Below are 18,240 nucleotides of genomic sequence, written 5' to 3'. Positions count from 1 at the left end.
AAGTTGGCACGAAATGAAAGCGAGGACATTTAAAAGTGATAATTAGATCAAAGGTCGACTGAGCAAAGCATGCGTTTAGTTTAGGTTAGGTTCTGTAACGTGTGCTGTGCGGCAGCTCCACTGGGGGAACCGGTGGTTAAAAGCCTTGTTAGAAGACAAAGTTTACAGATGTTTTCACAAATTGCTCGCTTCGTCTACACCCGAATGAATGCAAGGTTACAGTCCTGAACGTCTTTGAGAAAACACCAACCCTTGAACAACCGAGTGGACATAATAACACCCTCCATACCACCGTCAACATTGCTCTAAATATGTTTTATTAAGCAAAAACACAATGCGTAACCTGTCTAATGACAATGTGGACCAACTACAGTTGCATCTGTTGCCTTTTGCCCAAACATTTCTGTAAAATCCAACACAATATGCTCTATTTAGAAACTGTAAACTTCATACGAAGAGATACTCTAAAGTGCTTTTAAAAAAAAGATATATATAAGACAGCAAGCAAATCGATAATAATGCACTAATGCATGGTGATACTTTTCTTTCACAAAGAAAGTCCAGTGTAGAAAATGAACCAGATATAATAACGTAAGGAACAGTCAAATTAAACGGATATTTTGTTGCTCCTCTGGTGTAACAACGTTCAATCATTTACCAAATAAACCTTCAACTAGTTTTCTTTAAATTACTTTTTTTTTGGTAATGTTGTTTGGAACAGTCGTTCATGAAACATCCTTAACTTCCTTCACCCTTCCAGACCCCAAACCCTCAGTGCTTTTTAATCCGTATAAACTCTTTATAGCATAGCCACACATGTCTGAAACTTTCCCATCTTCATACTGTATTCCTTTAACCGTCACTTCCTGATCACCAGCATCGTCACATGACCCGGACCTGGAGCTTTAGGACTGATAAAACTCAGCATTTTGAACGTGGACATGTCCGTGTCCACCCAGGAGAACATCCTTTTTGTTTCCTTCACATATAAAACAGCAGGCGAGTCTGTATCACGACAAGTCTTTATCACGACAAGTCTATCTCTTTTTTTTCTGCTGCCGCAGCGCCTTCCGCCTTTTCAGGACCATGTCATGGAGTCTGTCCAGGCCCTCCTTGAGTCCGTCCCCGATGATGGCGCAGGTCGGCTGCAGGTGCCAGGGAGTAGCCGGGCCCAGTTCTTTCAGCGCCAGCAACTTCTCAATCTCGGCGAGTCCCAAAGAGTTTCTCAAGTCCTGCTTGTTGGCTACCACCAGCAGGGGCACCCCTTGGTTCTCGGAAATCTTGGCGATTTTGTGGAGCTCCGTCTTGGCCTCCTCCATGCGCTCCGCGTCCACGGAGTCCACCACGAATATGATGCCGTCCGTGCATCGCGTGTACGACTTCCACAGGGGCCGCAGCTTCTCCTGGCCGCCCACGTCCCAGAAGTGGAACGTCACGGCCCGGTGGTCGCCCAGGGACACTTTCACCTTCTCCGCGTTGAAACCTCTGGTGGGCACCGTGTTCACAAACTCGTTGAACTGCAGTCGGTACAGCACGGTGGTCTTGCCCGCCGAGTCCAGGCCGAGGATGGCGATGTGAAACGACTGGAAGAACGGGACGTTGGAGAGGAAGCCGGGTTGTTCAGACAATCCATTCCCCATCTTTCCTCATGAGGAGGGATTGGCGGTTTTGGGAGGCGTGATCCAATTCCAGTCCGGCGATAATCCTCAGAGCTGCTGATATTCCAAAAACGACTGCAGAGATTACCTGAAAGCAAACTGCAAATGTTATTGTGGCTGAAACACAAGACAGCACTTAAAACAAGACTGTGCAACTTTGACTGAACAGCAACTGTGGCCACAAGCGGCAATTACAGGATTACAGCACATTTAATTTCACTACCTTCTCTCGAGTCTGAAGACATAATCATCGGGTGAACAAAAGCACAAGAGAAGAGGCGTAAAGTCAACAAACTGAGTCATGTAAGTTACACGCCATGTTTTATTTAAAAAGGTAAATAGAAGCTGCACTTTATGATAACAATGGATCAAATCAACATGTGTAATGTGTCTCTATCATATAATCTGTGAGGAGGAAATCAGCAGTACAGAATATCTTGATTTTTTTAACGTGTGGCGGTTATTTTAGGGTTGTCTACTTGTGCAGTTACAAAGCTTTTCTTTGAGAAATGAGCATGAATGATGGGCGTGTTCATTTTTCATGTCAGTCAAAGTCCACAGTAGTGCGTCACCTGCTACAGAAACCCTCCTTTACCACCACGATAAGACTTCTGAGCAGTATACTACATCTACTCTGATATCACAATGACAGTATATTAATATACATATATATATATACCGGCTGGAAAGGATCCAAAGCACCATGACAGAAAATTACTTTCATTTCAAACTTAAAGTTACACAACGAAGAGCTTAAAGCCACCATCAATCCAAAGGAATGTCTTACAGCCACCATGTTGTTCTAAGTTGAATGAATTCATCTCATAGGGTATCACTTAACATTCCTACCTGTGTTTCACTGTCATGTTTAATAAAGTACTACATCCTTAACTGTGATTTAAAAAAAAAAAAAGGGAGTTTAGCCTCCAACGGCTCGGTATTAAATCTGGATGTTGGTTTAACAAGTATATACACGACAGGTGCATTATTTTATGATCAGTCCAGAATTGTCTACCTACCAGTCTGAGCCTTCAGTAGAGAAAACATGCAACATAATCACACAAAACACACGGTCCTCTCCGGCGTCTAAACAGCCGTAATTCAACTCACGTTGTATTTCCACCACTTGTGTCGCAACGACGACAGAAAAATCCTTCCTTCAGAAGCGGAGACACCCTGCCTGCCTGCCTGCCTGCCTGCCTGTCCTCTCGGTGTCCCAGTGTGGCTCTACCGCCGATGACACCGCTGTCAGTCTGGGATCAACGCCCACACGAAACACTGCGGACGCGCGCGATTGGCGCGTGCACTCCGTTCTCTGCCAGCCGATTGGCTAAGACGGCTGTCAATCACGCGTCTTGCCCGGGAACCAGGATCACCTGTTGCTCCGTCACACCATTTTTTTTTTTTTTTTTACTTTTACCATCAATAATTCATCGTTATTGATCCGACCACAGACTGTAAGCTAGCCTATGCGTTTTAAATGCGTTTTTAATCAAATTAAAACAACTATCGTCAATATAGTTGAGGCGACAATGGTACATTTAATTTAGAAGTTTAGTGTGTATCCGCTTTAAAAACACACGCGGACATCCAGGTAGCATTTAAAACGCACGTGATTGTAACGTTAAAAGGTGAAATGTGAACATACCGTAGATTCAGCTCGGTGGGTCGGCGTGTTTTCCCTTTTTCTGTTCGTTTGTGTGTGTGTGTGTGTGTGTGCAGAAACAGCGCCGCCCCATTCGTCCGCGTGTTTTTGTTTAAAATGATTGGCCGGAGAAGAAGCAGGAAAAGCAGCAGCACTTCTCACTGCAGCCACCACAACCCACCGTGCATGGAGGACAACAAACACCAGCTGGTCTTCATATTTTGGTTTATTCTCACAGTGAGACGTAACACTAAACATAAGGAAGAAGTAACCACTAGTGTAGAGATACGCACACACATTTTACTTAAAGGTCCTAAAGTATTGCCATCAAAATATACTTTTAAAAAGTTCTCATTATGCACAATGGCCCCGGAGAAAGAATAATATTGTTGAATTTGAATTATAGATGCTTTAATATGTAAATTACTTCAATATTGCAGCTATTAAAGGTGAGGCTTGTTTTTTCTGTACTTTGTATAGTTTGATCAAAGGATCAATAAAGTTATATATTTATCCATAACAATGATTGTTTTGTTGATTTTGTATTATTTATATGAATATGCAAAGTAACAGGAAGTACTAAGGTATCAGATAAAAGTAGAGGAGGAAAAAGTACATTTCCCTCTGATGTATAGTGGTGTATAGAAGTATAAAGTTGCAGAAAATGGAAATACAAGTACCTCAAGCACTGTACTTAAGTACAGTGCTTGAGTACTGTACTTAAGTACAGTGCTTGAGTAAATGTACTTAGTTAGTTTCCAGCTCTGCAAATACCATAGTCTAGAAATACTTCATTGCAAGTAAAAGTCATAAATTAAGAATATTACGTAGTTAAAAATACAGAAGTATTATTAGCTAAATGTACTTTAAGTATCAAAAGTAAAAGTATCATTATGCAGATTTTTTTATTTAGAGCATTTTGATGTTATAGTTTGCCAATGTTAGATACTTTGGCTAGATTAGGATAGCACTGCATCATAAAAGCCTATCATTTGTTTTTATATGTAAAAAGTAACTAATTGTAAAATAATTGTAGCAGAGTAAAAAGTACACTACTTTCTTCTGAAATATAAGGAATTTAGAAGTGCTTTTATACAAATATACAAAACTCAAAAAACAGCAGAAACAATGATACAATAAAATGGCCATAAAAGACAAAGACGGAAGCATTCATTGCATCGTCCGGTATTGCAAAGGATCACATGGGATTAAAATAAGAGAAACACATGGCGGCCTGTGAGGTCATGTGGTTTGATATTCTTTTCATTTTTATATTTAGTCTGCGAGTTATGCACGTCGTCACAGATGACTCGGTGAACACATATGTGCAGCTATTTCAGATATGCTTCAGAACACGTGTGGACTTCACATGTTTCTCATTCTCGGGGTACGGAATGAGCAGCTGTCAGTGGACCAGTGGGCTCCGTAATGTGGCCTTCATGACACCAACAGTCGCTGCACGTCTTCCTCCATCACCTTAAATGTGTCACTTCTATTTAGTCCCTTTCACAACGTCACAACTCAACATTAACAAACTGTAACTTCTACAGTAGAGAGACAATGTTCATATATTTCATTTAAACTTTATTGATATTGTTCCAAACCTTTTCCTGCAAGATAGTAAAAACACTTCAGATGAATTAAAAAACACAATATGCGTTGGGAAATGGCTTTAAGTTTATTATTATTGACATGAACTTTAAAGATATATATATATATATATATATATATATATATATATTTGCTGTGTCCTGTAATCCCAACTATCAAAACGTGTCCAGTTGATTTTGTTCTACATCCCAACTATAGTCTCTTTGTTAAAATGTTATGCTTAATGCACCATTTAAAGAAAGTACCAAATATATATTGTCTTAAAGAGTTTTTTAAAAGAGAAAGTCATGATCTATTTTTCCACGATCTAGAGAGTTTCTCCTCCACGCGGTCCAAGAGTGAGCTGTACGCTCCTCTTCTTCGTCCATGTCTCTGTGAAACAGACATTCAATGTTCTTATTAATATAGTTATAATATCACCTGTTGTAAATTACAGATATCACCCTTTCTGTTGGACTAAATAATGTAAAACACAACAGGTGGCTTCAGTCAAGCGATGTGAAATAAACAAGCTGTGTTTCTCCATAAAGTATTAGAAATCACACGGTCTGTTGGAGATATTTAGCTACATTTAATTTTTAGTTTTTCTAGTAGACACACTTATGCTTGTTGATATTATGATCTTCCTGCATAGCTTAAAAGCATACCGTGATGACATGTAATCAGGAGAAGCAATACCACATTATTAAAGTACTCCATTACAAGTAAAAGCCCGACATTCAAAATTGTACTGAAGTGAAAGTATATTAGCAACATAATGTACTTCAGGTTTCAAAAGTAAACGTACTGATTGTTATTGGATCAATATGGAAAATCTTAATCTGAAAGTAAATATATCTGTCAGATAAATGTAGTGTAGTGAAAACTACAATATCTCCCTCTAACATGTAGTAATCACATGAAATAAAGTCCTTTAAGTCATAACTTTTACAATCTGCATGATGATTAAGTGATTGCAGTTTGAGTCTGACCCCTTTGAGAAAATGTGACATAGAAGTGGTCCTTCATGTCGATGTGAAGCCAAACACCACTGACTGTATATGAGGCTGAACTTGGAGGCCAGAGCAGCTGAGGGAGAACGAGCTCCGCATCCCATCTGGGCTCGGCAGGTCTATACGTGTCCATCCTGGTCTTGGTGTCCCGTGAACTTGAGTTTGACCCGGATCTGGGGGTCCGGACTGGAAAAAAAGACAATATATTCATCCAGTTAGTCATTTGTCTCTTTTTACAACGGTGTTTTAAAATGTAAATAAGACACGCTGCACCCTCCCTAAACAAATCTTCTTTAAGTGCAGTTATTATTCTCTGTACATCCATTAACACAAAATGCAAATGAAAACATTTACTAAATTCTAAGACAAAGTTTCAGCCAAAAGGAAATCAGAAAAACGACTAAAGATGAAGTTAATTCACTTACTTTTGTCCAAGTGTTTTAATTTAAACTTCAGGTTACCAGGATCTCTCTCACATGTAGTAATCATGTCTGGAAGGTCCTCATTGAGCTGGAATCAGTTATAAAAAATAAATAAATGTTTTACTTTTGTGTTTATCGCCGTCTTGTGGTCAAATCAAACAGTACAACCACAGAGATGTTTGGCGTTCACCATACACAGGACAAACATACAGAAGAAGGTATGAAGCGTACTTGCAGACACGTACCGGTCTGAAGCCATGTGGTCTGGGGTTCTTGTAAGGCCCACAATGGTACTTCCCACTCTTGACAAACATGAGCTCAGACTCCAGAGCACCGGGAGGCCTGTACGATGTGATGAACTTTGGAGATTCTTCCCTCCGGTGACTCTCGTGTGCAACATTTGGGAGAAATATTCCGGTTCTCTTCTTCGTTTCACTGATTCGAGGCACATCTAGATTTGAATGCGTCTTTCTTTCTTTCCTCTGAGGATCTGACAGAGATCTGTGCAGTTTAAGAGAGAAATCCGGTGGCTTGATGCTCCACACGTCGCTGTGGCTCTCCGTCTCGGACAGAGTGAACCATTTGCTTCTTGCAAAAGAGAGACGCTGACTTGCAAAGAATTTGATTTTGTCTTCAAAGCGGACTCTGGACAGTGGATGCAACAAACTGTCTGGAACCATTTTATCTGCTCACCTTGACTTTTCCGGAGATATCTCCCGATCTATACGTTTAAATCCATAAAGTTTGATGTTGTACTGTGTGTTGGTCTGTCAGGAACACCGTGGGGAGAAAGTACAGCAGACAGTTGATTACAGCCGGCTGATACAGACACAAGACGTAAAAAGTGCTGCTTGGTAACGAGCGCCTTTATTCTTCTTAACAAAAAGAATGAAGTGGGCTGAGCTCAGTGGGACACTCAACAAAAACAGCAACTTAGCAACTGTGCAAACAAAGTGCCCTCTGAATAGAAGACGTCTTTGTAATGTACCAATCTTGTTTAGACACACGTGGTTGCAGGTGTAGAGGGTGGCTGTGCCTTTCAGAGTTGGTTCTTGAGCTTTCGCCGGCCCTCTTCTCATTCCAGTGAAGCAGCTGTTGTCCTTGGAAGGTCTGCAGATGTCTCTGAATTTCAAAACTGCAGTCAATATTAATTTACAGATACAGTAGATTGTTGATGTTTATATTGTAGAGAGAAATTGGTTCATATTCTCATGTTTTGTAGAGTTCTCACTTTCCCAGTGAGTTGGAGAGCTACAGTGGCCCTCATGTAGGGAAAATCCTAAAGATACCTAATCCTTAGGATTTCATTACCACAGGGAGCCACTATTATTATTATTTTTTTTTTTTTTTACTCATTAACTTTTTCCCCCCAGTAAAAAACTTTTTTTTTTGGAGTGAATTTTCTTTTTTGTTTGCTGGCGGAAATGGGCTTCTATAATTAACCTGTTGTGAAATGATTTTATAACAATGCACTATTTCCTCTAAAATCTAATTTGAAATTAGACAAATTGTAACTTTTTTCCCCCCCAGTAAAAAAAACAAAAAACGTACAATTATTTTTATTTATTTTTTTTTTTTTTTGGAGTGACTTTTGTTTATTTTCTGCTGGCGGAAATGGGCTTCTATAATTAACCTGTTGTGAAATGATTTTCTAACTATGCACAATTTCCTCTAAAATCTCATTTGAAATTAGACAAATTGTCTCATGAATGTGATTTGAAGTTAGCTCATGTGTCTGCAGGCATCAGGGTTAGTGATTAGGTAGGCCTGGGAAATGTTCTCCCTGGCGTTGGTCAGATGTTTTCTTGCTGTCTCTCTTACATCAACAACCATGCCATACTTTTACTCAAGTAAAGGATCTGAATATTTTTTCCACCACTGCCTATAACACTGTCGGACACACTCTGGAGCCATAAAAGACTTTTTACATTTTGCTTTTCACATTTGCAGTAGTACTCCACAACACGTGTAAACACAGTAAGAAAGCTGTTGGTTAATACCAGCCATAAGTAGGTCCAGTACTTGATATAATGTCAAGTTTTGATTGGCCTCAGTATTTTTATTAGTATTTATTTTAACCTCTACACTGCCTTTGATTTCATAGTCTTTTAATTAAATATACCGGTCACATTAGCACTAACATGTCTGCCACTACGATCAAATAATCATCAGAAGAAGCAATAGTGGGATTCACATTTCTCAATTTATATTTATCGTTGATCACGTGTCACATGATTTCCCCCTAAACTGGGATTCGAAACTGTATCCAGCCAATCAGCCAGCACGATGACAGCGTTAATAAATGCTGCAATTTCATTGGCTGTCACTAAAGGCGCCCGGCCCCTCAGTGGTAATATTGTCTTTTCATTAAATGTGGTGTTTTTAGACTAAAACAACATTTGAGCTTCACATGCAGTACCTGTCAAGGTTAACTTAACTCAAAGGTCATTTTAACCCCAACGGATTTCTAAGAAACATTTACAAGAAGAATTTAAGCGGACTCAGGACTTCTACGGACTTCTAAGGACTACAAGTCAACTTTTTGTCTCTGGTAAGTACTTTTGATGCAAAATAGACACAATAGATATTGGGTTATGTCATATTTTTTAACAATAAGTTACTTGCTTGTGTTTAGCAAACCTAAGAGTACCAACCTAGATCCTTTGGTCTTTTTCATGCCAGTTAAGGCTAACGTTAGCTAAGCCTCTCCATTAGGCAGCTAACACCTAATGTTACAGTTAATTTATTTAGCTGAGGCATTTGTACAAAAAGTACAAGATGTGAATACAACCCAAACATTGCAAGAATCATGCTAGTAATTTTAGTTCAGCTTCAGCAAATATAGCTAACGTTAACTAACTGCTTCAAGTGCTAACTCACGTTTAGCTAACGTTAGCTAAGTTTGTGTCAGGTTACATAATGAAGGTAAATATTAAACATTATCTACAGTTTTAATGAGTTATAATGAACCAATTAATTTGACCAACTATGGTAATATCTAGCTTACTTAAATAAAAAACATCAATAATCTGACACAAAATATTATTTTTTAAATGATTTTTTAGAGAGTCCATGATCAGAAATACGTCCAGAAACTGGTGGTTATTCATAATAACGTGTAATAATATTATACAAACACCTTTCAGCTGTTTACTGTCAAATATGTATTAGACACTGTAATGTCTTCATGTTTTAATGTTTGGCCTTCTATGAAAAAGGATGAACCGTTTGAAAAGACCGTTTCAACGGCACCTTGGCGGCATGTTTACTTCCGGTCAGCTGACCTCATTTGCATACAGGGCAACACGAGATGAACTGGGACACATTCGGAGTGTTTACGTCTACAATGGTGGACACAACAGCACACACATTAGCTCCACCTTCACGAGTTAACCGGAAATGCTAAAACATTAATATGTGACAGCGTTATGTGTGATATATGCAATGCATGATCTGTTTTTCTTCACTTTAGCCCATTCTTCTGTTCACCTCCCTCCAGAGTAACTCTGCTGTAACTCAATCATGACTGAAGTGCCACTCAGCACAGCAGCCGGCGACTTCACGAAGCTACCTTACCCGACTCTGGCGCCGGAGGTCTTGGGCCGGTTCAAACAGACCACGAGACCCCGTGACTGGTGTCTGAAAGTGGCCTGTAGCCCATATCCTTTCTTACTGCTGCAAGTTTAACCTGTGTCTGACACCCGGCCTGCCCAAATATGTTTAAGAATAATACAAACGTGACTATGCTTGAGTATATAAACCAATATGTATATTTCAGAGTAAAGGCTACACTGTCGCAATTATCACAGTGTAACATCGTTTAAACTAGCCATCATTAGTCCCATTAGGTCTTTCTAGTATGTGATCGCCGGTCCTCTGTTGTTGATATGAATGAATGAACATGAGTTGTGACTTTAACCTCGTCCTCCACGTGGTTGGATTATGTGTCCATACTGGCGGTCCTCGTCAACTACGTCATTCTGTTCATGGACGTGTTCGGTCACGAGAGGAGCTACGGACTAGCGGTTAGAGTGACACCTGCACTCTTTTAAGTTTAGATACAATTTAAAACGTCTCCTTTCTCTCCGTGAAAACACACGCCGCATACTTTAGTCTAGCAAAATCATAGCAGGCTAATGACAACCTAAAACGCTTATTTTATATACAATACATTCAAGATGTCCCTCTGTAGTTATGAGTAAACTCAACAGTACTCTTGCCACTTATGTTAGCATTGTTGTTTCTACGGTTATTTCTTCTTTTATTATGCGTTGCCAGATCGTGGATACCTTTGTCGTGGCATTTTTTATCGTGGAAATACTCATCAAGATGTTGGCCAAGGGAGACTTTGGCTATGAAGGGAGTTACCTCAGCGACCGCTGGAACAAGTTGGACCTGCTCATCAGCTTAGCAGAGTGAGTATCCCACAATGCCTTTCACTCGTGCCGGAAAATCACTCTTTTTTTAACATCAGTCACCTTAGGAGAACACATCAGCTCTTGGCTTATTCATGAGCAGATTGGTTTCATATTCAGTGTTAGAATGCGTGTACATTTGTATTTTTGCATATGAAAACAGAAAATAAAACTTCTGTCTCTGTCCCTTCAGGCTGTCTTGGTACTTCCTGGAGGCCCTCGGCCTCGACGTGAAGGTCCTTCGTGTGCTCGGGCCGTTGCGACTGTACGGCCGAGTAGGAAGTAAGTCAAACGTTTCAATTTTGCCGCGGTCCTCGTCGTTTCGCCCCGTGTTTCCAAACATACCCACAGTAATTATGTAGCGGTGTTCACCTGGTGGAACATTTCAAGCTTTTAATGTGACTCTACGGGTGTAGATCGATGCGATAGTCTGCTTCCCTCAGGCATTTCTCCATCAAAAACATGGCGATAGATGATTCATGTAAACCTAATATAACATGTCCTCTGTCTGGCAAGAACAATGGATGTAAACACTGAATTACCAAAAGATAGTAATACCTCTGCTGTCTAATGCAATTCAAAGCAACAATGCTGAAACATACTTTTAATACAAGCCGCTTAGATTATTGCAGCTTTCTGTTTACTGGTTCGACTAAAGAATCTTTAAGAACATAAATTACAGTTAATTCAGAAGAATTAAGAAGGTCTTTAAACATGAGTGCACATGAATTGAGTTTGTCTTGTGTGTGACAAAGTTTTAGTCAAAAATGAGGACTGACGGCATCTTTTCGTCTTCATCTGTGCAGGTTTGGGTGACGGGATGACGCGGTTCTTGGACAACTCCTCTTGGACAAATCTCTTCCTCCACATGTTCCTCGTTTACATCTCCATGGTGATGGGAATCCAGAATATTGCTTTAATTGCTCTTCGACTAGTTGTTTTTGTCTTTCTCTTTGTCTCAATTATATAACTTTTGTGTGATTTGTGTCAGTTTGTCTTGATTTTAACATCACTTACTTTTATTAATCCAGTCTTTTCGATTGTATGACCGCTTATCTATGTGCAGCACTTTGGGCAACCGTTGTTGTATTTTGAAATGTGTTGTACTGTGTTACAGTTTGGTTTATAAATTGTCAAGTAATTGTTGTTCAAATAGCTTGTTTTGGCTATGATATATATATATATATATATATATAGTAAAACAATACTGTGATGTAAAAAAGCTTTTCCTCTTTTAATGTGTAAGAATGCTGAGCAAGACACTAACTCACATGTCTGTTGATGAGAGCATTTTAAGAGACTTAAAACATAATTAATACATTTCACAACACACCCTACATCTTGTTTTTAGTCTCCACATTTCTGGGAGTATAGGATCGAGACGCTGCTCTATGTCTCTGCCTTCTGCTGAAGTATTTGTGTCAATATTCATTTACAGAAACAGCAGATTATGTGTGATTATAATCTTTCTTTCTGTCTTAACTCAGAGAGACGTTATGATGTACGATGTTGATGTTTACATTATGGAGAGAAATTGGTTCAGATTTTCAGATTTTTGTCGAGTCACAATAGAAAACATGTTCACACAGTCACATTGAAGTTACACAGGAGGCAGAGCGAGGTTCATTGTACACGTATAGCACTTCTAAACTGCAAGGCACTTCAAAGGGCTTTAATTAAGCCATAAAAGATATTAAGAAACGATCTAAAAGAAAGGCAGGACAGTATAAAAACACATCAATAGGTTTATTAAAAAAAAAGAGTAGAATGAAATAGGAAATAAACATAAAATAAGCAGAACATCTGAAGCATGACAACAGGCCCCAATCTTTAACAACATATTGTGTGTTTTATCATCTCATAATATGTGTATGTTTAGGGCTGGGCGATATGGACAAAATCTATCACGATATTGGCCCTTTTATAACTCGATAACTATATATATATATATGTATCACGATATAGCATGTTTTCTGGTAATATAATAGATATATTAGCAATATGAGTTACCACATGGTTTTGTGTACTCCCGTGTGAATTAAGTACTTGACATGAAAAGTACTGAGCATTTTCTTATTTAATTAAGAACTCTAGTGCAAAATAATCCCATTTTATGACAAATTTGAGTTATGTACATAATGGACATAATTGTGCATCACGATAACTTGATTTATGATTTCATCACGATATGATTCGATTGAAAGACGATACATCTTCATCCTGAATTATCGCCCGGGCTCGCTGTCAAAATACATGCAGTTGATTAAATGTACAATATCTCCTTCTGAAATGTTATGGAGTAGGAGTGTAAAGCAGCATAAACTGTACGTAAGTACAGTACTTCAGTTTATGTTGGCAGGTATTTCCCACCACTGTGGAACAGAAGAACTTGTGAATGAATATGTAATGTCACTTTACTTCCACTAGATGGCAGCATATCATTCAGGCGGTGGCAGAGAAAAGCACTCCTTTATTTTACAGGAGCAGACTTTACTTTTGTTTCCTTTACGATAATATAGTTGTAAAGTTCAGACTGAGGCAAAGAGAGTAGTTCTCAGTGCATGGTGAGAGGTGAACAGCCTCCTAAACTCAGAGTACTTCCCCAGCAGAATCCTTACATGTACAGTCTCCAGCAGCAGCCCTGTTCTTGGCATGCAGAGATGATGCTTATTCCAGATTCATGGAACAGAACTCTGTTTAATGTCTATAATCGCTACATATTGAAGGATAGTTTTACTGACTAGACCTCTAAGAAAAGCCAGTGAATGAGTCTGGAGAGGAGCTTAGCTTGCATTAAAACATTTGACCTCACAAGTGGCCAAATATCTATATATACAACAACAGTATCTATTTTCCTTTCCCTCTTTGTCTTGAGATGGTGCGTTGAGTCAACCTTTCTTTCTATGTTGGATTTAAAATGTGTTAGACGTGCATCTTCTTAGAATGTCTCCGGATGCTGTTTATGAGCCATCATTGGGATTTATAACGAGTGATCCCGTCTGTCGACATCATCGTGATCTTAATCAGAACGCTGTCTTTTCTATTCTTATGCCTTTGCGCCGTCGACAGCGTCCGTCTCATTCTCGTGAACACAGGAGAACCACGGTGGCCGATGCGAAAACACAAAAAAACGTGAACGTTCTTATCTAGAGACAGTGTTTGGTTTGTCCTTTCTGGGCTACTGTAGAAACATGGCGAAGGGAACCCGCTCTGTATGGAGATATAAAGGGCTCATTCTAAGGCGATTCTTATTTTCAGGTGATTGTGCACTAAAGCCTTCGTGCTCATTGATAGCATCATACATTTCTTCCAATAGAACCCCCTTAATGCTACACACTGTACCTGCTGTAACTCCAGCATTGATGTGTTTCCTCAAAGTACAGTCATATTGGTCTCTCTCGGTCACTGTATTATAAGTCATTATAGTCACCTCTGAGGCCATCTGTGGTTTACCAGAAGCAGACAGTGAGCAGAGGAGCTCCCCCTACTCAAACACTGATCTGAATGCAGCGGAGTTTGTCCAGACAGTCGTTGCAGCAGTCGCTTTGTTTGCACCGACTCGGGACAGCTGACACGAGGGGTCAGAGGCAACAGGAAACCCGAGCCGGGACCTCACAGGAGCCGACCTCGTCGCCCCTCTTAAAACCAGGAGCTGTCACCTTCAGAGGCTTCTCGCTGAAACTTCTGGCCCCTCGGCTCTGTATCTGGAAGAAAAACTCCTTCCATTGTATCCAGTGACATTTACAGCCACTGTGCAGTCGGTGGCTCGGCTGAAGCGATTACAGGAGCCCCTCGATGTGTCTCCCTGCATCTGTTTTTACTGTTGTTTGAAAGTCGGTTTCTGCCATCGCATCACATCTGAAGCTCTTCCTTCCCGTCTCTTCTTTGCTTTCATGTCGGCTCAGACAGAGCAGAAGCTACCGTAAATCAATGAAATGTCATAAATCAGGAAATGTATCATTTTATGATGAAGTGCCTGTTTTTTTTTACTGTGGACCTTTTCTCTTCACTTTATCCACCTCAGCTTCTGTAACAAAATAGGTTTCCTGTTTCCAGAACAAGAAAATAGTCACAAAACCTGAAACGCATCAATGTAAACTTTATGAAAAGACAATAACACAAGTCTTCATTCAGTTCAGTGAAATGTAAAGTTGAAATGTATCCTACTCAAATATACTTAAGTATACATTTGAGGTACTTGTATTTCCATTTAATGTAACTTCATACTTCTAGTCCGCTACATCTCAGAGGGAAATATTGTACTTTTAACTTCAATACATCTCGTTGACATCAGTTACAAGTAAGGCTACTTTGCAGATTAAGAGACTTGCAACTAAATATAAATCAACTAATAAACTATGATGTATTATTAAGTAATATATAGCCTAATCATTAAGTGTATAACGTAGTAGAACTTGGCTTCACCTTTACCAGGAGAGATCTTGTTAATGCAACTCAACAGAAGTTTTTTCTTGGTGTATAAATTAGTATCTCCTCATATTCTTCTGTGTTTCTGTGTTTCTGCTCGTTAGAAAAGGTTCGACTCTTAAACCTGTTTATCACGACTGTTTAAGACTCTCTTCTTTTATTGTGACAGTAAACAGTTGATGGGATTTGTGGATTTAGTTTGGTACTGGATCAGAGACTGTGTTTGGGTTGGGGTATGTGATGGGAGGCTGGGGGGGGGGGGGGGGGGGGGGGGGGGGGGGGTAAAAGCAGAAATAGCTTGTGTCATGACCCAGCTGCTCTGAGGTCACACTTGTCCTCTACAGTAACTAAACACAAGGCGGTTCCTCCTCCAGCAAAACAAACACACTCAGCCGCTCTCACAGGTTATCTGTGGAAACTACAATTAGGCACATTTATCTGAAGTACTGCAAAGTTCTGAGGCACTTTGACTGTAGTTGGGTCTGGAGCCTATGGATGCCTGAAATATGGTCTGACACAAGCTAAAGAGATTTCAACGTTTTGTTCTATTTCGCAATATCTCATTAGAGAATTTGAAAGCCTTTCCGTGTCTTAAGTGGAGCATGAGATGACTAAACGTCATCACATCAGTCCACTAGACGTGATCTGGCGATTGCAGTTACTCATCAGAAATGTGTCCTCCCTGCAGCATCCATTTGGTTAGACTTCATACTTTATACTTATCCATCACTGCATCTCAGAGCTCAAGTTACAAGTTACTTTGTCTCAGTCTTTCTATCTTTGCTTTATTTCATCTTTTCTTTCCCTCTATGCTGCCAGTTTGTCTCCTTTCTTTTCATCCTCCTTCGCTCCATCTTTCATATTTATTTCCTCCATCAGCTGATCAGAAAGCTGAAAATGTAAAAAGCCAAAGCCGAGATTCAAAGTTTTTACCCAAACAACGAAACATATTCTTCTTCGGAGTACTTTTACTTCTGATCCTCAGCTTTAATTTACTTCTGTTCGTTTACCTTTCTTTACTTTTTCTTGATGGGATTTAAGTTCCCAAATCAGAGTGATCTGTGTTCAACCTTCTGCACCTGAATGATCGACATTAACGTTAGCTGACACCTTCAGCACTTCTTCCACCACCGTTGTTGCCAAGACAAGCCGAGGAATGATGACACGTTGTTGTCTGAATCTCCTCCACAGGGTTTCTAACAGTGGCGGTAGGGAAGCCCATCGCTTTCAAAGAGCTTTAAAAAAAAGCACTTTCACCCTTTACTGAAGACGAGACGCCTCAGGTGGGCTGTAAATCACAGACCTGAGCAGAATGATTCATTTCAACTTGTGTTTTGTTTTATTTTCCTGCTGGTGATGGAGGACAAAAAGGTAAAAGTGGGAAAGTTTTAGAACGTTATAATGTAATGTATAATATGTGCTTTTCGGCTCCTTGTGTGCACGTGAAGTCTTTTGTGCAATCAGTTTTCCCATCAGTGGGGGAGGTTGAGGTAATTATAAACAGTTCGCATCGTTTAGCTGATATCACATTTCCCAGGGGACACTGCAGCGCCGCCGTTTCTCCCACGTGGGATTATAATGAGAGAAAATTGCACCGAATGAGCTCGTGAGTGTAGATTAAAGAATCAAACGAGGCAATTATCGCCATTTATTTACCGCTATCTGGATGTAACTTGAAGGCTACAGACTCATGTCATGTACTTTTAGATGTTTTCCATCCGGGAGGCCGATTGAGATTTAATTGCCGGTTGTGTAAGAGGAGGCATGAGCAGACGGGAAGAAAGTGGTTTTTTTTTTTTTACCTGATGGCTATTCCAGCTTGATGGTCCAGGAGATTTACGAGGGAGGGGTTGTGTCCCTCCTCCGGCTGGGAGTCCAACAGCCGAGCGTCTCACCAAGACAGCCAGGCACCTCCTCGTTGCACCGGGAGAAGACGGTGTGTATACGACCCGCACAGCTGTCAGCTTCCCATTGGTTCTCTCTAGACCTGCAGGAAGCATCGTCCACAGGTTTATTCGTCATTAATCACAGAATATTGTCTTACTGACTTTATTGAAACTTCACAGTTTACTTAAAAGGTTCACTTTATTTAAAAAATAGTCCTCCTGCTGAGAGTTTGCAATATAACAACAACACAGTAGAGTTTTTACTTCAACCTCAGAGTTAATTTCTCAAACAGCTCTGAGATAGTGAGGTATAGAAAGTTGTTGTCGAGCTGATATACTTAGTCAATCAACAGAAAAACTATCTCAATAAAATATTTTAAAAAACAATGCAAAAGTGCCAAATATTTGCTGGTACCAGCTCCTAAAATGTGAGTATTTCGGTGGAGGCATTTTTCATTCTTTTATTACATTTGTTAGGCAAAACGAGTCACAATTAAGAAAACAATCTGTAGATTCATTAATAATGAAAATAGTTGATGGATTCCTGTTACTTGACTGTAGAACTGCAGCTTCTCATTCATCCTTTTAGCTCTCACCAAAGTGCCCATATATCTTCATCTAACATCCCTGAATGAACCAGCCACTGCGAAAAAAGGATTATTTTTTCCAAAATACTTGCAGAATTTACATTTTTTCACAATACAAATTGAGCCATTGCTTCGTGCGTTTCTTATTTCCTCTTCTAAGGAGATCAGTTTCAAGTGTTTGACAGAATAATCAGCTCCAGCTCCTGCCAGTGAATCTTAATAACTGAGTAGCTCGGCTGCAGCTAAAGCGTGAGAATGGAAAACGAGCAGTTTGGAAAGGACCATGACTATCTGTCTGATCCAAATGTTCCCCTCTTTGGCTGAGGCCGCCTCCATGAAAAATGTAGCATGTAGGCCATCTGTTTTAGTGGTTTGGAGTGTTGACATATAAAATATAACTGGCTGGTCACTTGTGAGCTTCCATCATTAGACCTTCAGTCTGCCTGTCCTTCTTTGGACATGGAGAGAAAACATGATGATAGCTTTACAGGCTTAAGTCCATTCAGACCACAGTAATTTGATTAATGAAGTCAAATCTGTAATGTGTCAAAGTGATACAGAAAACTGAGGCCTACAAAATAAAGTCATTTAGGTTT

The 18,240-nt window shown here is 39.8% G+C and overlaps 1 protein-coding gene across 2 annotated transcripts; it reads right to left on the bottom strand.

Moving 5' to 3' along the window:
• Positions 1–296: 296 nt before the first annotated feature.
• On the bottom strand, positions 297–3,360 carry arl4aa (ADP-ribosylation factor-like 4aa). Of its 2 annotated transcripts, none has more exons than XM_079165327.1 (2): positions 3,307–3,360; positions 297–1,746 (listed from the first exon to the last, which is right to left on the bottom strand). In XM_079165327.1, the coding sequence occupies exon 2, from the start codon at positions 1,638–1,640 to the stop codon at positions 1,038–1,040; it is 603 nt and encodes a 200-aa protein (XP_079021453.1). In that variant the 5' UTR covers positions 1,641–1,746; positions 3,307–3,360; the 3' UTR covers positions 297–1,037. The 2 variants fall into 2 exon arrangements, with proteins under 2 accessions (XP_079021453.1, XP_079021452.1); XM_079165326.1 differs by lacking the exon at positions 3,307–3,360 and adding an exon at positions 2,769–2,911.
• Positions 3,361–18,240: the final 14,880 nt, after the last annotated feature.

Source organism: Pholis gunnellus (genome assembly GCF_910591455.1).
Source record: "Pholis gunnellus genome assembly, chromosome: 8".
NCBI classification, from domain to species: Eukaryota; Metazoa; Chordata; class Actinopteri; order Perciformes; family Pholidae; genus Pholis; species Pholis gunnellus.
This window is presented reverse-complemented; position numbering and strand designations above follow the sequence as displayed.

Excerpts from the sequence above, each read along its gene's own strand:
- arl4aa (XM_079165327.1), bottom strand. The coding sequence starts at position 1,640 with ATGGGGAATGGATTGTCTGAACAACCCGGCTTCCTCTCCAACGTCCCG.